The 22,309-nt window shown below is 43.0% G+C and overlaps 1 protein-coding gene across 4 annotated transcripts in view; it reads left to right on the top strand.

Moving 5' to 3' along the window:
- Positions 1-15,339: 15,339 nt before the first annotated feature.
- The window catches only part of SCAMP1 (secretory carrier membrane protein 1), a 125,771-nt gene continuing 118,801 nt past the window's right edge, over positions 15,340-22,309 (top strand). The window contains exon 1 of one of the 4 annotated variants that reach the window (XM_055536643.1): positions 15,340-15,420. In XM_055536643.1, coding sequence (XP_055392618.1) covers positions 15,355-15,420 — 66 coding nt within the window. In that variant the 5' untranslated portion in view covers positions 15,340-15,354. Of the gene's footprint in view, positions 15,421-15,463; positions 16,110-16,156; positions 16,470-16,915; positions 17,113-22,309 lie in introns of those variants that run through there. The other 3 variants (XM_055536645.1, XM_055536646.1, XM_055536644.1) reach the window with 3 other exon arrangements.

Raw genomic sequence — 22,309 nt, forward strand, 5'->3', positions numbered from 1 at the left:
CAAAAAAGAGCTTCATGATCCAGATAATCACGATGGTGTGATCACTCACCTAGAGCCAGACATCCTGGAATGTGAAGTCAAGTGGGCCTTAGAAAGCATCACTATGAACAAAATTAGTGGAGGTGATGGCATTCCAGTTGAGCTATTTCAAATCCTGGAAGATGATGCTGTGAAAGTGCTGCACTCAATATGCCAGCAAATTTGGAAAACTCAGGAGTGGCCACAGGACTGGAAAAGGTCAGTTTTCATTCCAATCCCAAAGAAAGGCAATGCCAAAGAATGCTCAAACTACCACACAATTGCACTCATCTCACACTCTAGTAAAGTAATGCTCAAAATTCTCCAAGCCAGGCTTCAGCAATATGAGAACCATGAACTTCCTGATGTTCAAGCTGGTTTTAGAAAAGGCAGAGGAACCAGAGATCAAATTGCCAACATCCTCTGGATCATCGAAAAAGCAAGAGAGTTCCAGAAAAACATCTATTTCTTCTTAATGACTATGCCAAAGCCTTAGACTGTGTGGATCACAATAAACTGTGGAAAATTCTGAAAGAGATGGGAATACCAGACCACCTGACCTGCCTCTTGAGAAACCAATATGCAGGTCAGGAAGCAACAGTTACAACTGGACATGGAACAACAGACTGGTTCCAAATAGGAAAAGGAGTACGTCAAGGCTGTATATTGTCATCCTGCTTATTTAATTTATATGCAGAGTACATCACAAGAAATGCTGGGCTGGAGGAAGCACAAGCTAGAATCAAGATTGCTGGGAGAAATATCAATAACCTCAGATATGCAGATGACACCACCCTTATGGCAGGAAGTGAAGAGGAACTAAAAAGCCTCTTGATGAAAGTGAAAGAGGAGAGTGAAAAAGTTGGCTTAAAGCTCAACATTCAGAAAACTTAGATCATGGCATCTGATCCCATCACTTCATGGCAAATAGATGGGGAAACAGTGGAAACAGTGTCAGACTTTATTTTTCTGGGCTCCAAAATCACTACAGATGGTGACTGCCGCCATGAAATTAAAAGACGCTTACTCCTTGGAAGGAAAGTTATGACCAACCTAGACAGCATATTTAAAAGCAGAGAGACATTACTTTGCCAACAAAGGTTCATCTAGTCAAGGCTATGGTTTTTCCAGTGGTCATGTATGGATGTGAGAGTTGGACTGTGAAGAAAACTGAGTACCGAAGAATTGATGCTTTTGGACTGTGCTGTTGGAGAAGACTCTTGAGAGTGCCTTGGACTGCAAGGAGATCCAACCAGTCCATCCTAAAGGAAATCAGTCCTGAATATTCATTGGAAAGACTGATGTTGAGGCTGAAACTCCAATACATTGGCCACCTGATGTGAAGAGCTGACTCATTTGAAAAGACCCTGATGCTGGGAAAGATTGAGGGCAGGAAGAAAAGGGGACAACAGAGGATGCAATGGTTGGATGGCATCACCGACTCAATGGATATGGGTTTGGGTGGACTCTGGGAGTTGGTGATGGACAGGGAGGCCTGGCGTGCTGTGGTTCATGGGGTTGCAAAGAGTCGGACACGACTGAGTTACTGAACTGAACTGAAGTCATGTTCTTTCTCCTGAACCTATTTTCAAGTTAGTAACATAATGGATAGTTACTGAATAAATAGAAAGTAAAGTAAAGGAAGAAATAGTCCATGTCTCATCTGCCTTTCAATTTTAGGTTGTAAAAATGAAGTTGTATCTCTATGCTTTATATTCAATAATATCTCACCTTCCCCCATTCATTATTATACTTGTTTTTCATGTTATCACACATTTTAAAGAAAACGTTTTGATGGTTATGTAATAGTCCTTGCATGGATTTAACATTGTTGATTTAACCATTTGACTTTAGTTTTATATGCGTGCATGCTAAATCACTTCATTTCTATGTTCTCAAATAATATTTTTATTTCTTGGTGGGATAATGAATGATAACGTCACTTCAAATTTTTTTTTTTAATCTATGCAAGCAGATAGGGTAATTCAGACCCTTTCTTCTAATAAATATCATTTGCTTATATAATTAAACATACGTATTTACATATGAGGGCTTCCCAGGTGGTGCTAGTGGTAAAGAACCCACCTCCCAGTGCAGGAGACATAAGAGACACAGGTTTAATCCCTGGGTCAGGAAAATCCCCTGGAGGAGAGCATAGCAACCCACTCCAGTATTCTTGCCTGGAGAATCCCATAGAAAGGGGAGCCTGGCAGGCTACAGTCCATGGAGTTACAAAGAGTCTGACACAACTGAAGTGACTTAACACACACACACATTTATATATGAATTAAATTTAATAATCAAGTCAAATAAGCTCTCTTGCTTAAATTTTTCTTTACTTTGACAATTACTAAGAAATATTTATTACTATGTCTTATTTGTATGTTTAATCAAAGTGAGTTTCCAGAAGATTTCCACATAAGGAAAAAGAAATCTATGTTGTCTAGTAAGGAGTGATGGTCTCGGGCAGTGTGGTTTGGCCTGAGGTGAGTAGTCACAGGGATAGAGGATGGGAAGACCTCCTTTATGATTCTGCCACCCAGAAGTCAGAAAGTGTGGTTTTGATCTCAGCTCTGCCTCCTAGCTGGTGGCCTGAAGGCTTCCACCCTGTCGTCTTGATGTTACTACTTTTCTCTGTAGTTCATTCCATCCTGACCTCCCTCTTCCGCTTAGAAGTACGTGACGTTGCCTTCCTGTTGCTCAGCCTGATCCCTTCTCTCCATTCCTCCAATATTGGCAAGGTTCTTGGTTCTGAAGTGAGCTTCTTTCTTTCCTCATGTGACACAGAGCTATCTCTTCTCAGTATCTTGCTGCATTTCTAGTGATAATAGCTCTTTATTTAGTTTCCTCTCTATTACAGATTTTCTCTCCCTAGGAATTGGGCATGAGTTTCTGAGGGCTGCATGGGAAGGCAATCGAGTGCTGTATCTCCTGCTGTATCCAGATTTGTCCTCCTTCTCAGACCTCAGCCGTGGGTTCTCCCATCTCCTCCTCTGGGCAGAACACTTTCCCCACCAAGTACATTGCCTGTCAGAGGGTAAAGGAAGACTTTCTGCTCCCCAGTGGGGTCAGGGCCTCAGGCCCAGAGGCTGGCTGTCAACATCTCCCACTGTTCTTCCCGTCATGGTCCTTCAGTCCTCTTAAAGCTGTGCTCTGGTGAGCCCATCTACAGGCCACCCTGACATGCTGAGACCTGTCTGAATTCTCAACTTCTCAACTCGAGCTAATGCTCTGGGACCCTCACTCCACTGGTTTAGAAATTACTGGACTTGATTACAATCTCACATCACTAAATCTCCATTGAGTTTATTTTTCAAATTCATTTGTGAACCAAACTACAATTTAATCAGGAAACTGGTCTAATACCCTTGTGAAAACGTGATTAATTTCTTTGGAATCTTGCCTGACCAAGTAGACGTTTTCTGTTCTTATTTTATGATCACTTTTTCCTGTTTCCCTTTACAGTGAAAAGTGGGTGACAAAGCAGGCAATACGAAGGGAAATAATTTAAAAAAATTTTATCTAGAAATTTCATTGTTCTTAAAAAAATCTCTTTAGAAATTTTCCCTACAGCTTTTATGTACTATGATAAAATGTAGCACTTATGGCAAAGTTTCAGAAGGTATGGTAAAAACTATTATTAACAAGGCAAGTGATACCAAGAGAGCAGAAAAGCTGCCAGGTGAGTGCCAACCTCACGTGAATGAAATTTCTTTTTTAACCCTATTTATACATCTATCCATGCAATCATTTAGTTTTCAGATTATACCAGATACTGTTCTGGGTATCAAGGCTGTGAATGATCAAGACGTGGTGTGTGCCCCGGAAGGACATATAATCTAAAAAAAAGACAAAGATGTGTCAGATCTTATAGAGATGGTGGATGCCCAGGTCATATTCCTTTGGCCACCTCTGACTTGAGCTGTGGTAGACAGTAACCACGGAGAAGGCAATGGCACCCCACTCCAGTACTCTTGCCTGGAAAATCCATGGATGGAGGAGCCTGGCAGGCTGCAGTCCATGGGGTCGCTACAAGTCAGACACGACTGAGTGACTTCACTTTCACTTTTCTCTTTCATGTATTGGAGAGGGAAATGGCAACCCACTCCATTATTCTTGCCTGGAGAATCCCAGGGAAGGGGGAGCCTGGTGGGCTGCCGTCTATGGGGTCGCACAGAGTCGGACACAACTGAAGCCACTTAGCAGCAGCAGCAGCAGACAGTAACCAAGCATGTTAAAGGCTCCTCACTACTGGTGTCCACTACATTTCTTAGTTTTAAAGTTACTTGAATGCATAGGGGGTGTGTGTGTGTGTGTGTGCTGAATGCCCCACAGAAAATCCAACCAATTCCCACTGGGATTCAGCCCCAGTTACCCACAGTTATAAACTGCTTAATAATTCTTCCTTTACTGACTTTCTCTCTTTGTCTGTCTCATTGTTCCTCTCTCTCACTCTGCCTTCCTGGGAATACCACCTAAATAGGCTACATGTACTCAAGTTCCTTGTCACTTTCACCACAGATCCCGATTTTGATAGAACCCAATTCAGGTAGTACCAGTACAAAGTAATATTTTTGTTGCTGTCCAGTTGCTAAGTCATGTGTGATTCTTTGAGATCCCATGGACTGCAGCATGCCAGGTTCATCTAGGAGATGATGAAGGACAGAGAGTTTGCTCAAACTCATGTCCATTGAGTCAGCAAAACTGAGGTGGCCAAAAAATTCATTGGGTTTTTCTGTAGCATCTTAAAGCATCTAATATCTGTAGATGATGAAGATATATACAGAGTTCTCTTGTTCTACAGAGGATGGAGTAATTAATACCCTGGGTACGAGTTTCCAGGAAAGACTATTGCAGGAGCCAAGGAAAGGGAGAAATTAGAAATTGATAGTTAAAAGGTAAGTGTCTCCAATGTCTTTAACTATAGCTCAATATGAAATAGCTCTGGGATGATATAATAGAGGTACTTTGCATATCTCCTGTTATGTGCACAACTTTTACTTGTCTGAGCCTTTCTGGACTTTCTAGGGGAGTGAATGATGAGAAGTTGGAGCTAATACTCAGCTTTCAGACTAAGAAGATTTCAGAACTAAGAATAGGAACAGTTCTATGCTTTGACCTTTGAAACCAACCCTGGATCAGGGAGGATACTTCAAGGTAGGAGAAGGTCCAGAGATAACAGCTGTGGTCATGGATAAAAGGACAGTTTGCTTGTAACACTGTGTGTGGTTTTCTACTGTCTTGTAACCAGGCTCCTAGGAGAATGTGTGCCAGGTTCCATGAGAGGAGGACTGTGAAAATTTAAAGAGAGGGTCAGAAGAAAAATCCGTGATTTGTCAAATCATTGTAAAAAGAAAAAACAAAACTCTAAGATTATGACAGACTTCCGTGGAAGGCCCATTCACCAGGAAAACCCAGTGCTTTGACTAAGGCATCTGAAGAATATTAGAGGCCTGCGTTAATGGGAGGAACAACATTAACTGCTGTATTTTCTCACCTCTAGAGCCTAAAACCATGCCAAGAGGCAGGCAGAGCATCAAAATTCCTGAGGCCACAAACAGGAGAGGCCAACCATGGCAGGTGCCCCATCAACTGGGCAGATGAAGGAAGTTACACAGTGGGGGTTGGGTGAAAGTACAGGTTCTCGGACTCAGACTCTGTGACTATGGTTATCTATGCCCCTGCCATTCTTTCCCTGCCCCTGGTCATCTGGTAGTTGGATACTGGAAAGCATGAGTTACAATGGCCTGCTTAATGAACCAACAAGATTATGCCACTTCTTTAAAAAAAAAAAAAGAAACCAACATGGACTTCTTCATTTGGGCAATACAATAAAGCTTAACGCAGCATGTGATGACAAGCAAGACAAACTCCCAGAGAGGAAGCCTCTAGTTCTCAACATAATTCTTCAAATAACTTTCAGATCCACTCACCTTTCTGAGTTTCCATTTTCTCATTTGTAAAATGGAAATAATAACACTTACCTCCCAAAGACATGTTCAGTTCAGTTCAGTCGCTCAGTCGTTGATGAGAAAATGTCTGTTGAGCCTCCAGTGTCTCAGTGCCTGACATAGACCAGGCATTTAAGAAACTTTAGCTTTAATTTAAGAAATTTTACCCTCTCTTCTCATGAGACAAGGAAGAAAATAGCCATTTCAAATACATCTGATTTCTTAAAATTCTCAGCATTAGATATAAGGAGAACCTGAAAGCAACTTTTCTTGCCTTAAAGGCCTAATGATCAGATTAGGGTATTTCTTTTAGGAGATCAGAAAATGTGTTAGATTGTTCTGATTATTTCCTCTTTTACAAGAGTCTCTTGAAAATTTATGCCTAATTTGCAATCTAAGAATTATAAACTGTCCTTACTTTGAAGACTTCTATGTAATTGCATAGACTTTAGGTCGTATCCAAAATCAGTGCAGATGGTGACTGCAGCCATGAAATTAAAAGACACTTACTCCTTGGAAGAAAAGTTATGACCAACCTAGACAGCATATTGAAAAGCAGAGACATTACTTTGCCAACAAAGGTCCGTCTAGTCAAGCCTATGGTTTTTCCTGTGGTCATGTATGGATGTGAGTGTTGGACTGTGAAGAAACCTGAGTGCCAAAGAATTGATGCTTTTGAACTGTGGTGTTGGAGAAGACTCTTTTTTTTTTTTTTTGAGAAGATTCTTAAGAGTCCCTTGGATTGCAAGGAGATCCTACCAGTCCATTCTGAAGGAGATCAGCCCTGGTATTTCTTTGGAAGGAATGATGTTAAAGCTGAAACTCCAGTACTTTGGCCACCTCATGCGTAGAGTTGACTCATTGGAAAAGACTCTGATGCTGGGAGGGATTGGGGGCAGGAGGAGAAGGGGACGACAGAGGATGAGATGGCTGGATGGCATCACTGACTTGATGGACGTGAGTCTGAGCGAACTCCAGGAGTTGGTGATGGACAGGGAGGCCTGGCGTGCTGCGTGCAATTCAGGGGTCTCGACGAGTCGGACACGACTGAGCGACTGAACTGAACTGAACTAGGTCATATCAAGTACGATTATACAATTCATGGTTCATGGAAAAAAAATCAGTTTTCTGAAAATTTACCTAGATAAAAGTACTAGTGTTCTTTCTGTCTGTTCACACAAGAACAAATCAAATGTCCAAAGAAGTCACAGGACTGTAATACTTCTTTTACTATTTTACTATATTTATATGTTACTATATTGATGCTGGGACGGATTGGGGGCAAGAGGAGAAGGGGATGACAGAGGATGAGATGGCTGGATGGCATGACTGACTCGATGGACGTGAGTCTGAGTGAACTCTGCGAGTTGGTGATGGACAGGGAGGCCTGGTGTGCTGCTATTCATGGGGTTGCAAAGAGGCGGACACGACTGAGTGACTGATCTGATCTGATCTGATATATACTACTACATATTATTATAGATAACTATATATCGCTATACATGCATATATTTTACTACTACTATATATTATAGTACATACTATATAGAATATAATTTACTATATAATTTATATATTTCACTACAAGACTATTTTGCTTTTTAAAAATAGTATTTTAAATATGATTATCGGTAAATGCCTCCTTACTATTTAGTTATACAAATATGTGTTCTTTGGGCTTCCCAGGTGGCACTAATGGTAAAGAACCTGCCTGCCAATGCAGGAGATGCAAGAGGCATGGGATCTATCTGTGGATGGGGAAGATCCCCTGGAGTAGGAAATGGCAAACCACTCCAATTTTCTTGTCTGGAGACTCCCATGGACAGAGGAACCTGGTGGGCTTCCGTTTATAGGGTTGCAAAGAGTCAGACATGAATGAGCACATGTGTACACACACACATACACTGTGTGTGTTACATAATGTATCAGTTCAGTTCAGTTCAGTCGCTCAGTCATGTCCGACTCTTTGCGACCCCATGAATCATAGCATGCCAGGCCTCCCTGTCCATCACCAACTCCCAGAGTTCACTCAGACTCAAGTCCATCGAGTCAGTGATGCCATCCAGCCATCTCATCCTCTGTCGTCCCCTTCTCCTCCTGCCCCCAATCTCTCCCAGCATCAGGGTCTTTTCCAATGAGTCAACTCTTCGTATGAGGTGGCCAAAGTACTGGAGTTTCAGCTTTAGCATCAGTCCTTCCAATCCCAGGGCTGCTCTCCTTCAGAATGGACTGGTTGGATCTCCTTGCAGTCCAAGGGACTCTCAAGAGTCTTCTCCAACACCACAGTTCAAAAGCATCAATTCTTCGGTGCTCAGCTTTCTTCACAGTCCAACTTTCACATCCATACATGACCACTGGAAAAACCATAGCCTTGACTAGACAGATATTTTTTGGCAAAGGTCTGCTTTTCAATATGCTGTCTAGGTTGGTCATAACTTTCCTTTGAAGGAATAAGCGTCTTTTAATTTCATGGCTGTAATCGCCATCTGCAGTGATTTTGGAGCCCCCAAAATAAAGTCTGACACTGTTTCCACTGTTTCCCCATCTATTTCCCATGAAGTGATGGGACCAGATGCCATGATCTTCGTTTTCTGAATGTTGAGCTTTAAGCCAACTTTTTTACTCTCCTCTTTCACTTTCATCAAGAGGCTTTTGAGTTCCTCTTCACTTTCTGCCATAACGGTGGTATCATCTGCGTATCTGAGGTTATTGGTATTTCTCCTGGCAATCTTGATTCCAGCTTGTGCTTCTTCCAGCCCAGCATTTCGCATGATGTACTCTGCATATAAGTTAAATAATCAGGGTGACAATATACAGCCTTGACGTACTCCTTTTCCTATTTGGAACCAGTCTGTTGTTCCATGTCCAGTTCTAACTGTTGCTGCCTGACCTGCATACAAATTTCTCAAGAGGCAGGTCAGGTGGTCTGGTATTCCCATCTCTTTCAGAATTTTCCACAGTTTATTGTGATCCACACAATCAAAGGCTTTGGCATAGTCAATAAAGCAGAAATAGATGTTTTTCTGGAACTCTCTTGCTTTTTTGATGATCCAGCGAATGTTGGCAATTTGATCTCTGGTTCCTCTGCCTTTTCTAAAACCAGCTTGAACATCAGGAAGTTCACGGGTTCATGTATTGCTGAAGCCTGGCTTGGAGAATTTTGAGCATTACTTTCCTAGCGTGTGAGGTGAGTGCAATTGTGCGGTAGTTTGAGCATTCTTTGGCATTGCCTTTCTTTGGGATTGGAATGAAAACTGACCTTTTCCAGTCCTGTGGCCACTGCTGAGTTTTCCAAATTTGCTGGCATATTGAGTGCAGCACTTTCACAGCATCATCTTCCAGGATTTGAAATAGCTCAACTGGAATGCCATCACCTCCACTAGCTTTGTTCATAGTGGAGGCCCACTTGACTTCACATTCCAGGATGTCTGGCTCTAGGTCAGTGATCACACCATCATGATTATCTAGGTCATGAAGCTCTTTTTTATACACTTCTCCTGTGTATTCTTGCCACCTCTTCTTAATATCTTCTGCTTCTGTTAGGTCCATCCGATTTCTGTCCTTTATTGAGCCCATCTTTGCATGAAATGTTCCCTTGGTATCTCTAATTTTCTTGAAGAGATCTCTAGTCTTTCCCATTCTTTTGTTTTCCTCTATTTCTTTGCATTGAACGCTGAGGAAGGCTTTCTTATCTCTCCTTGCTATTCTTTGGAACTCTGCATTCAGATGCTTATATCTTTCCTTTTCTCCTTTGCTTTTCGCTTCTTTTCTTTTCACAGCTAATTGTAAGGCCTCCGTTCTATGAAGACCTACAAGACCTTTTAGAACTAACACCCCAAAAAGATGTCCTTTTCATTATAGAGGACTGGAATGCCAAAGTAGGAAGTCGAGAAACACCTGGAGTAACAGGCAAATTTGGCCTTGGAATACGGAATGAAGCAGGGCAAAGACTAATAGAGTTTTGCCAAGAGAATGCACTGGTCATAGCAAACACCCTATTCCAACAACACAAGAGAAGACTCTACACATGGACATCACCAGGTGGTCAACACCGAAATCAGATTGATTATGTTCTTTGCAGCCAAAGATGGAGAAGCTCTATACAGTCAGCAAAAACAAGACTGGGAGCTGACTGTGGCTCAGATCATGAACTCCTTATTGCCAAATTCAGACTTATATTGAAAAAAGTGGGGAAAACCACTGGACTATTCAGGTATGACCTAAATCAAATCCCTTATGATTATATAGTGGAAGTGAGAAATAGATTTAAGGGACTGGATCTGATAGACAGAGTGCCTGATGAACTATGGACGGAGGTTCATGACATTGTACAGGAGACAGGGATCAAGACCATCCCCATGGAAAAGAAATGCAAAAAAGCAAAATGGCTGTCTGAGGAGGGCCTACATAATGTATACATATATGCAATACTGTCTTTCTGTCTTGCAAAATGAGGATAATTGTCACCATAATGTTGTTATTCAGACTATTTTAGGTAATACGATGAGTACCACAGTTAGTTCTTGCATCTCATTGGTCCATACCATTTGAAATGATTCCACAGTCTTTCTATGAAGTCATTGTTTAGAATTCAGATTTTCAGTCCAGAAGACTTTATCAGTAGCTGCACAATTCTGTTTGTACTGACTACTAAAATGGTTACTCTTAATTTTATATTTGGACTTACTCTGACCAAAGATATTAAGTGGCAATCTCCTTTATAAGCTAAGACATTTTAGCAGTAAACCCACAATTATTTGTTGAGGATCTTCTTTGAACAAGATGCTGTGCTTGGCTCTGTAAATAATATAAAGATGGAATTTCTCCCTGCATTCAGAAGCTCACATCATAGAGAGAGACAGATATAGTCATCTGATCCAAATATCAATAGCTACCATACATGCTGGGCATTTATCAATACTAATTTTATACCCATAGGAGATGGTATATTGTGAGTTCTGGAACAGAGATACAGAACTGTTTAGATACTATGGGAAAGTGAAAGTGAAGTCACTCAGTCGTGTCCGACTCTTTGCGCGACCCCATGGACTGAGCCTACCAGGCTCCTCTGTCCATGGGATTTTCCAGGCAATAGTACTGGAGTGGATTGCCATTTCCTTCTCCAGGTGATCTTCCTGACCCAGGGATTGAACCCGGGTCTCCTGCATTGTAGACAGGTGCTTTACTGTCTAAGCCACCAGGGAAGTCAGATACTATGGGAAGGTAGAAATAAGTCTGGATTAAGGATAGCCAGTAAAGATTTGTTCAGGGCATGTTATTTGAAATTGACCATGAAGGATTGGTTGGACTTTGACAGGTGAGAACTGAGTGGGAAATGGACATTCTTGGTACCCAGGACTGTATGTGCATGTAGTCATAGGTAAACGGAGACTCAAAACATACATTTATTTTTGCTAAGTTTATTGTGTTCCCATACTATACAATACTTGATGCAATAAATCATAAGAGAATGCCACTATGATATAATTATCTTAAGGATACTCAGACCATTCAGCCTCTTGAATCACGGAAAAGGTGATAAGAGAGAGCTGGTTGGGATGAGTTTAGCTTAGGTGGTGAGCTTAGAAGGCTGTAAGGTGGAAAATGTGTGCTGATGTGAATGAATACGTCTATGGGTCTCATGAGGCTATAATCAAGGTGTTGTTGAGGTTGAATCCCTTTTTGGACACTCTCAGGAAGAATCATCTCCTTGCTCACTAAGGTTGTCGACAGAATTTATCCTCATGTCTCCATTTCCTTGGCTGTTAGCTGAGAGCTGTCCCCAGCTGCTAGAGGCCACTCACATGCCTTGGCTCATGACCTCCTTTCTCCATCTTCAAAACCAACAATTTTTTTGCTTTCCTTTTCACTTTTAAGGACTCATGTGATTCCTTTGGGTCTACCTGGATAATGCAGTATAATCTCCCCATCTCAAGTCCTTAACCTTAATTGTATTGGTAAAGTTCCTTTTGCCATGGAAAGTGACATATTCATAGGTACCAATGAGTAGAATGTTAACATCTTTGAGGGACTATTATCAGGCCTACCACACAGCGCCTTCAACTCCTTTGATACCTTCTTGAAGTATAGCCGGTGGCTGAACAGAGGCCACGTACGCTCCTGTGGGTGCGTGGTTGGTATCAGTAGCAGGAGACACAGCAGCACAGCTGGAGACTGAGTCTTCTGCAAGAGATGATGGGTTTCAGTTTTAACCCATTTGTGAACCCAGAGTCCAGTGAAACTTTTGAGGTTGGAAATGCAAATTTTCGACTTGTCTTCTCAATACTCACCAGCTGTCAGTACAGGTAACATGGAATTCAGACTAAGCCCTTGTCCAAAGGATTCACACATTAAACGTGTCAGGCTGAGGGAGAAGCAGTATGATGATGGAGTATGACAGAAACTAAAAGAATGGACAGAAATTAAAGGGTCATGGACAGAAATTAAAAGAATTCTGATTAGCAGAATGTTGCGTGTGTGCTCAGTCGTGTCTGATGCTTTGCAACCCTATGGACTATAGCCTGCCAGGCTCCTTTGTCTATGGGATTTCCCAGGCAAGAATACTGGAGTGGGTTTCCATTTCCTTCTCCAGGGGACGTTCCAGACCCAGGGACTGAACCCGCATCTCCTGTCTCCTGTATTGGCAGGCAGATTCTTTACCATTGAGCCCCTGGGAAGCCCTTTAATAGAATGTTGCTGCTGCTGCTAAGTCACTTCAGTCGTGTCTGACTCTGTGCGACCCCAGAGATGGCAGCCCACCAGGCTCCCCTATCCCTGGGATTCTCCAGGCAAGAACACTGGAGTGGGTTGCCATTTCCTTCTCCAATGCATGAAAGTGAAAAGTGAAAGTGAGGTCGCTCAGTCATGTCCGACTCTTTGCGACCCCATGGACTGCAGCCTACCAAGCTCCTCCGTCCATGGGATTTTCCAGGCAAGAGTGCTGGAGTGCCATTGCCTTCTCCATTAATAGAATGTTAGAGCTGTTTAAAGGACATGAGGGACTTCTCTGGTGGTCCACTGGTTGACTCTGTGCTTCCAACGCTGGGGGCACAGGTTTGGGGGAAAAAAAAAGGACCTGAGATATCATTTAGCCCTGTTTTGGGCCTTCTAGGTTTACAAAGTTTCTTGGGAATAGACCCTACCCTTACAACTTGTTCACTGCTTTATCCCCACTATCTAAAACAATATTCACCACTCAGTAGGTGCTCGGTAAGTACTTGTTGACTAGCATGGAAACTCAGGTCAGAGAGGTGAACTGATATGATCAAGGTCACAGAGCTGATTTATGCCAGAGCAACTAGGTTGACTCTTCATTTGCTCTATCAGGTGGGGCAGTGGTATAAAGAATCTTCTTGCAGTGCAGGAGGCGCAAGAGAGGTGGATTCGATCCCTGGGTTGGGAGGATTCCCTGGAGAAGAAAATGGCAACCCACTCCAGTATTTTTGCCTAGAAAACTCTATGGACAGAGAAGCCTGGTGGGGCTCCAGTGTTGAACACAACTGAGCGTGTGTGAGCACCTGTCCATCCTTCCTAGAAAATGAACTACTCCAACAAATAAAGCCTCCTGTATGCTTTCTCTCTACCTTGCACATAGCATTCTTCTTCCTCTATGAAACAGTACCAACCAGATCTATGCCTTTAATGTCTGAAATGTGATTTGATAGATTTGACTTCTGTTTCTAGTTCCTCCATTCACTTCCTTTGTAACTGAGGCAAATGACTTAAATGTTCAAATTGAGTTTCTTCTTCGGTCTTGAGAGGGGCTAAAGGTTCTTTCAGTTCAAAAGAATACATAGATGTATACTTGTTGATTTGGAGATATCTCCATTAAGCTATGCTTCCCAGCCGGAGAAGGCAATGGCACCCCACTCCAGTACTCTTGCCTGGAAAATCCCATGGATGGAGGAGCCTGGTAGGCTGCAGTCCATGGGGTCACTAAGAGTCAGACACGACTGAGTGACTTCACTTTCACTTTTCACTTTCATGCATTGGAGAAGGAAGTGGCGACCCACTCCAGTGTTCTTGCCTGGAGAATCCCAGGGACAGGAAGCCTGGTGGGCTGCCGTCTATGGGGTCGCACAGAGTCGGACATGACTGAAGTGACTTAGCAGCAGCAGCAGCAGCAGCATGCTTCTCAGCACTTTTCACCTTTATAGTAATGGTACACATAAAAAGAGACAAATATTTATGTGGTGTACTGGGGTAAGAAACCATAGATTGTCTCTTTGTCAATGCCCATCTCACTGAAAAACTACTATTGAGTGAGAAAAACAATTTGCAAAAAAAAAAAAAAATCCTTTTTTTCAAGAAAATACCAAAATTCTGTATGACTATGTATAGGCATACCTGCATGAATATGTATTATGTTTGAATATGATTATGTGAGTTACATTACGTGCTTGTAGATAGACAGTATTATAAGAATAGAGAGGAAGGAAAACAAAAAACAAATTTTTTTAAAGGTTAAAAGCATTAGTGAGTATGCTATGAACCCATTTATGTAAAAGAATATAGTCATATGTAAAGGCATTTAAAAATAGAAGAAATATTTAAGAGTGGGATGAATGGAAAAAGTAGCATTGACATATATACACTACCATGTGTAAAATAGATGGCTGGTGAGAAGCTGCTATATAACACAGGGAGGCCCAGCCTGGTGCTTTGTGATGACTGGGAGGGGTAGGATAGGCGGAAGGGAGGGAAGGCCAAGAGGGAGGGAAGGTCTAGAGGGAGGTGCTGTGCTGTTTTTAGTTGCTCAGTTGTGTCCGACTTTGTGACCCAATGGACTGTGGACTGTAGCCCACCAGGCTCCTCTGTCCATGGGGATTCTCCAGGCAAGAATGCCCTCCTCCAGGGGCTCTTCCCAACCCAGGAATGGAACCCAGATCTCCCGCATTGTAGGCAGATTCTTCACAGTCTGAGCCACCAGGGAAGCCCAAGAGGGAGGTAATATATGTATAAATACGGCTGATTTGCATTGTAAGGCAGAAAGCAACACAACATTGTAGAGCAATTTTCCCTACAGTTAAATTTTTAAAAATGCAGATCCATGGCCCCTATTGTAAAGCCAATCTCAGGCGTAGGTGATACAGAGAGGTGGGAGTCTGCATCATTAACAAATATTCCAAGTGATTCTGTAATGATGAAATCTGTAAAATTTTGCATTAAGTGCTAATATCATTAGGTGTAAACACAGCATAGTTGGAAATTTCCATCCAGAAATGCAGACTTAGCTGATCTCCTTTGTCTTGGAACATAGTAGATGCATAATTAACAGCTGCTGATTATTTGAGTCATTTGAAGGACAGGTGAAGGGAGTGAGGGCCAACGTGGTGAGAGAAGTCAATCTGTGCTCAGGTGTGATGAGGAAAAATATTTAAGAAAGATGGACTGGGCCCCCTTAGCATTTTCACACATTCAACAATATTTGTTAGGCACTAAATACCTGCAGGTAACTTTTCTCTATCTTATTTTAAATAAGTCTTAAATAACCCTTTACAAACTCAGAGAGGTGAAGTGTGTGGCACAAGTAGTATTAAAATTCGGATTTGAACTCCACATGTGTTTGGAGCACTCAGCTACAGACTCCTGGGCGCTGCTGAGGATAGGAGTCCAAGTACAGTAGATTGCATGCTGTTTTCCATGCCCACAATCTTGCAGTTCTGCCACGATCATTCTGGTCTGTTGTCACTTATCAGTTGACAGTCCTAGTCTGCGGCCTAGAAGCTTGTCATGTATCCCAGCCTGGATCCCAACAGAGAGATTACAGCAAATGTGTTTTTTGTTTATTGTCACCAGCTAGTATTTTCACAGTGGGGAGAAACCATTTCCTAGGTGACTTTGAATAGTGCAGGAAGACCAAGAAAACCAACTCTAGTTCCTTCCAAGTGAAATAATTCTGGCTTATTCTAGCTTGGTCTGCTAAGTGTTTTGCTGTTAGAGCAAAAGGAAGGTGAGAAGGGAATAATGCAGAGATGCCCTTTCATTAAGTTCAGGGGTGAGACAACACATGATACAAATAAATTTCATATCATACTCATTTTTTGTAATCGCTGGTGTTGGGTGTGTGCGTGCGTGCTAAGTCGCTTCGGACCCCGCGGACTCTAGCCACAAGGTTCCTCTGTCCATGGGATTCTTCAGGTAAGAATACTGGAGCGGGTTGCCATGCCCTTCTCCACTGGTGTTGGGTAGTGACTAGGAAAACAGAGGTGTATATTTTGCCCCCAAAGGCCTGAATGAAAACAAAGACGACATCTGTGTGTCATCTAGTAAGTAGATGATTACGTGAAGGCCTTGATCTCTGGACCTGTGCCACCCCGCGATCATTTCCGGAGACGTAGCCATTTTGCAGATTCTGGAGGATGGTAGAAAGGGCCAGACCCTGGTATTGACTCGTTCTCAAACCTCTGCGGAGCCAGTCCAGATCGGTGGCATCGAGGCTGGTCTCCGTGACTTGGCAGCAACCCAGGGGCGGAGAAACCTGAAGGCTGGGATTCCCAGGTGGGGTCAAGTGTGTGCGAAATTCATCAGCGAGGACTGGGCATCGCGGGGAGTTGTCTTTGGAGACAGGGTCCCCGCTCCTCTGCGCCCAGTAGCCACTCCTTCCGGAGGTGTGTAGCCTGCGTCCCGAGCTGCCTTTCTAACCTGGAGACGTGGGCTCAGTGTTTCTTTTTCTTACTCGCAACGTGCGACCTCTCCCCTAAGTTACGCTCTGCCTCAGGGGGCCGATTTTAAACCAGTAATACAACCATATCCAGAGAGACGCCCCGCTCATTCAAACGCCGAGACTCTGCAGGGTGCTTATCACCGAGCACCTCGGCTCGCGGCCTCCCCAGCCCCTCGTTCCTACTAGGTCGCAGCGAAAGCCCGGATCGCGGGACGCAGCCAGGAGGACTGGGGCCGCGAAGGCGGCGCGGCGCCGGCTGCCGGCCTCACCGGGCATGCTCAGTGGCGCGGCCTGCCGGGCGGCCTCGCGAGCCGCCCCCGGATCTGCGCGGCGGCGGCGGCGACGTGAGCGCGCAGGGGGCGGCGGCCTCGCCCGTCTCTCTCTCGGCGCCTGGGTCGGGTGGGTGACGCCGAGCGCGAGATGTCGGACTTCGACAGTAACCCGTTTGCCGACCCGGACCTCAACAACCCTTTCAAGGTGAGCGTCGTCCCCAGCATCTCCCGCCGCCGTGACGCGTCGTTTGTGTAAACCGACAAGTTTCCTTCGCGCCCACGGCGCCCGCTACTCAGCCCCTGAGACCGAGGCGCGGGGCCGCTGCGGCCCCCGTGTCACTCGTGTGGGGGTCAGAGTGGGACCTCCTGAGCTCTCCATGCGGCCGGGCTCCCCCCGGTCCCCGACCGGAAAGGGTCGTGCCCTGGCCCGGGAGTGGGGGCTCCCGAGGCTGCGGGGTTCCCGGCCCGCCTCCCGGGAGCGGGGCGGGCGAGCGCCCGGAGCAGGTGGACTTGTCACCTGCCAGGCCGGTGGACTTGTCACCTGCCAGGCCGGCGCGGCCGGGCCGGGCCGAGGGCCAGCACGCCGCAGAAGGGGGCTCGCCCTCCGGAGGGGTTGTCATGGGGACCCGAGGCGGCGGCTGCGGGGAGCTGCGTGGGGGTGATGGCAGCGATGTGGAGGAGAGGTGAGGGCACCGAGTACAATGTAATTTTTAAAAAGGGTTTTGTTTTTATTTTCTTAACTTGTGTTGCGCCCGGATACCACACGCGGCGCTGCCATTCCTCCTCCCCACCGTTTGCCTGAGGTTGGAGGTACTGATATCAAAGCCTAAGTTACATATAAATAAACACACCTGGAAAACAATAGTGCACGTGGACGATCGTCTTCCTTTCTAAGCGCTCTTAGTAAGGTAAACGGAATATTTTCCAAGCTTCTGGGGCGTCAGCTGTTCTCTGGGCTCTGTGAGGATAGCATTTCCACCGTGAGCTTCTTTCCTTCTTGGTGTCTGCCTTGTAGATTCCAGCTTCCGAAGGGCTTGGCTTAGAAAAGGGTAAAGGAAGGTGGCTAAGACGTTCATTATCTGCGCCCAAATTAATGCAACGTCAAAGGAACTATCTTTCTAAAAAGTACCACTCCAGGTTTCTTAGCGATCGCATTTGTTTAGCACGTGTAATTTGTTTCTGACTATTTCTTGAAGTTGGTTCTTTAATTTCCCCTGCATATGTATCAATACAGTAGTAACAATTTGTGGTCATACAAGGATCACTTTTCTGGCTTGTTGAGTTTACATCTTTTTTTTTTACTCCTGGTTTTATTAAGAATTCTAGAAAAGGAGAAACACCCCTTCCCTGATGATCGCCTGATAATTTCATGGAGGATTATCTTAAGTAAATGATTCTGGTTGTCATCGACAGTTTGACTCACTCTGTAGAAATGTAGAATGGACTCAGCTATTCGTTGCCTCTAATATCACCTAAGAAAATTCTATACACCTAGCCTGAAACTTTCAGGTTTTAGAGATAATATGGTTGTACTTGGAGGAGAATTTTTTTTCCCCCTATAAATTAGTATTTAGTATTCCATCATTCCATGTTGTGGAAAATTAGATTATTGTTTAATCATAGGCATTCTGAAGCGACATCTCATAACTTGCCAAATGGGTATTTTAGAATATTTTGAGGTATAATACAGAACCTGTCAGCTCTTCCTAATTAAGACAGTTCATTGATGCTATTTAGCATCTGACTGTTTTGCTATTTTCTATTATACTGTTCCATTTCCTGGCTTTTGTTAGGTAGCTAATTCTCTTCTTAGGGCAAGACAATGTTGCCTTTTTAGCCCAGACTGCTTTTTTTTAATTACTAATTTTTATTGGACTATAGTTGCTTTACACTGTTGTGTTAGTTTCTGCTGTACAGCAAAGTGAATCAGCTACATGCATGCATATATTCTTTCTTGTATTTCCTTCCCATTTAGGTCACCAAAGGGCTCTGAGCACAGACTGCTTTTTCGTCACATATAATGTTTCCACGACACTTTCCTCTTCTGCAGTACTTAAGGTTGCTGTAGCAATTCTAAACCCCAAAGTAGCTTTAAATACTCATTCGTTGTGGCATAAAATTATAAACTGTTCTTGTTCTTTGTAAGTGGATGTATTCAGAGGACAATGATTATTTAGGTTCATAAAATTCTTCGAAGGATAGATCAATTCAGGCCTAAAGGGGACTTGGTAGTACACCTTTATCTATTTTCGTTGACTGTTTTGACACTGTGTACCTGACCTTTTATCTTTCCATTTACGTTCAGCTGCCTTTTTCTTCTCAAGGTAAAAGTTTACATGTATAGCATATTCTTTCTTCTTGCTACTGTTGGTTTCCTTTCATGTAAATGTTGATTTTTGAAATAGCATTTGTGGTCATCTCTACTTAAATATAAAACATTCCCAGATTCGTCTTTGTGTTACCTTAGCATCAACTTTCCCTACAAACCTGTTCTTATTTTCAATATTTGAAATATTTTAGTATTCAAAAATAAAGTTCATATTTGAAAAATATATGTATTTCACATTTGTCAGCCATCCTAATTTCTTCTTGATTTAAAACTACTTGATTTCCACTGCTAAATTGCTAACTTGCTCATTGTTTTACATCCAGGTGTGGGTCGTGCGGAATTGGCATTAGAATTTAGATCACCTGATTCTTGCTCTGTTGCTGATGGCACTATATAATCTTGCCTGTTTGCAGTTCTGACATCAGAATTCTTGTGTTGTGTTTGGTGGTGGAACTTGAGGGTCTCATATTGTATTTAAAAGTTTTGGCTCGAGAGTTAAAAACGAAAACACTGCATTTGATTCTGGCTTTGTCTCCAACAGGCCAGCTGCAAAACCTTGGAAAGTTGCTTAGCAGCCTCTATACCTTAGTTTACTGTTAGGTAGAATATAGTAATAGTACTGAGAGGGTATCAGGAAGGAAGGCCAGGGGTCTCCAAATGGAGGAAATAGCCTGCAAATGTCAGACATTTTTATCTCTCTTAAGTGGCAGGAGGAAACGAACTAGTGATATTTTTTCCTTCTCTATACAAATTTAAAAGGAGGTTTCTCTTAAAATACTGTGTTGCCATAATGACACCTGGTTTGGCCTGAAGTTAACTATTCTCAAACCTAGAGATAACCAATGCCTTTTTCTTATGGAAATGTTTGTCTTAAGCTATGCTAACGTACTACATTTACCCCCAAACTCTGTCTTCAAGTCGGTTCCGCCTCTTGGCTCAGAACCTGCTTGACAAACCAGTATGTTATACTCAGAATTGTTCCCCTAATCTATGTAAATTAAACTATTTGTATGGTGGTCTGCCCTTCTTCAAGATTCAAGTTAATCATTTTATAGCCCAGGATAAACCATTTGGTGCCAAGATTATCCCAAAATGCATCTTATGGGTGAGGGGCCTGGTGCCATTCTGAATTTTAAGACATTCCTTTCTTTCATTAACAGACTGCTAGTGATTATATAACATCCAGCTGAAGACTAGCAGGGGGGCACTCTTTCTGCCCCCTTCTGATGCCTATGTCAGAAGCTTTCTCTATCTCCTTTATACTTTAATAAAACTTTATTACACAAAAGCTCTGAGCGATCAAGCCTCGTCTCTGGCCCCGAATTGAATTCTTCTCCTCCGGGGGCCAAGAATCCCAGTGTCTGCGTGATTCAACAACAACCTTTCAGTACCTTCTTCATAGGATTGTTAATAGGATTAGGTGAACATACATTTAGTGTGTTATAACTACTCAAAGCAAGGTGGCTTTAATTAGATAATAATTAGTATTAAGAGTAATTCAAGGGACTGTAAAGTTAACCATTTTATTTTTGCTTATTAATTTCGTGAAATTCTTATTCCCTTTGAGTCTTCTAGAATGCTGTTAGAAGCTGTTTGGTGGGTCATAACTGAGGAATCAGGGTCAAAAATAAGCGGTTTGCTTTACTTCGTTCTACTAATCAGACGCAGGTTGTCTGAATTCTAGTGCTTTGTCACTACACATGCTTCCTCCCCAATAAAAAAATCTCTGTATTAAAATTGAGCAACTGTGCACTTTAACCTCAAAAATTAATTCTACTCTATTGAAATAATCTATTTAAAACGGCCTACAATTCAGTGTTCTTATTTAAGTTGTCTTTTTAGTTTCAGTAATACCAGTGGTATCCTCAGAGTTTATTTGAAGTTGAAAATCGAAAACCTTGTCTTAAAAAGAGGCCCATAAGTGGATAGCACTCTTATCCATTTAAAATGTTAAGACTGGAGATTGGATAGCGCTAGGAAAGGACTGTAAGGAATTCTTCTGTGGTAGTCTAACTTTGGAAACTTTATCTTTCAGCATTAATCTGGGACATATTGGTAGTAATTTATGGTTTATGGTATTTTATGTTCATGTCAACTGCATGAGTTCCCACTGTTTTCCTCAGGTCGGTATTTTTAAAAAGCTTCCATTGAGCTGCTGATTATATTTCATCAAATAAAGATGCATCATTATTTTATTTACCTCTCTCAGTTACCTATGGAGAAGGCGATGGCTCCCCACTCCAGTACTCTTGCCTGGAAAATCCCATGGGCGGAGGAGCCTGGTAGGCTGCAGTCCATGGGGTCACTAAGAGCAGGACATGACTAAGCAATTCACTTTCACTTTTCACTTTCATGCATTGGAGAAGGAAATGGCAACCCACTCCAGTATTCTTGCCTGGAGAATCCCAGGGACGGGGGAGCCTGGTGGGCTGCCGTCTATGGAGTCACACAGGGTCGGACACGACTGAAGCGACTTAACAGCAGCAGCAGTTATCTATTGCTGTGTAACAAATATTCAATACATGCAAAATCCTTGAATTTGGAGACCAACTGCATAACACTAGCTTATATAAGGGACTTGACATCTGTGGATTTTAGTATCCAAAGGGGCTCCTGAAACCAATCCCTGCTTATATACTAAGGGATGATTGCCTGTAATCCCAAAATGTAGTGGCTTAAAACAGCATTTATTTGTTCAGTATTTTGTTATTTGAGTTAGATTTAGCTGCGCAGTTTGTTTTTAAATGTTATTGTCTAGAGTCACTCATGTGCCTTCAGTCATCTGGCAGCTTGGCTAGGTTTGGGTAGCAGAAGATGTCCTGGCGGTTACCTGGGGCTATTACTGGGCGCAAAATAGGTTCTCTTTCCTGTGGCCTCTCCTAGGAGGAGTCTGGGCTCTTTTCATGGTAGCAGCAGTGTTTCAAGAGGAAAAGAGTGAAAGCCACAAGGCTTCTTGAGTCATTTCACTTCTGCTGGAATTCTGTTAGTAAAAACAAGCCACAAAACAGTCCAGATTAAAAAAAGGAGTTGGGAGCATGAGACTTAACTTCTTGATGAAAGGAACTGTGTCCCT

Source organism: Bubalus kerabau, chromosome 10 (genome assembly GCF_029407905.1).
Source record: "Bubalus kerabau isolate K-KA32 ecotype Philippines breed swamp buffalo chromosome 10, PCC_UOA_SB_1v2, whole genome shotgun sequence".
Taxonomy (NCBI): Eukaryota; Metazoa; Chordata; class Mammalia; order Artiodactyla; family Bovidae; genus Bubalus; species Bubalus kerabau.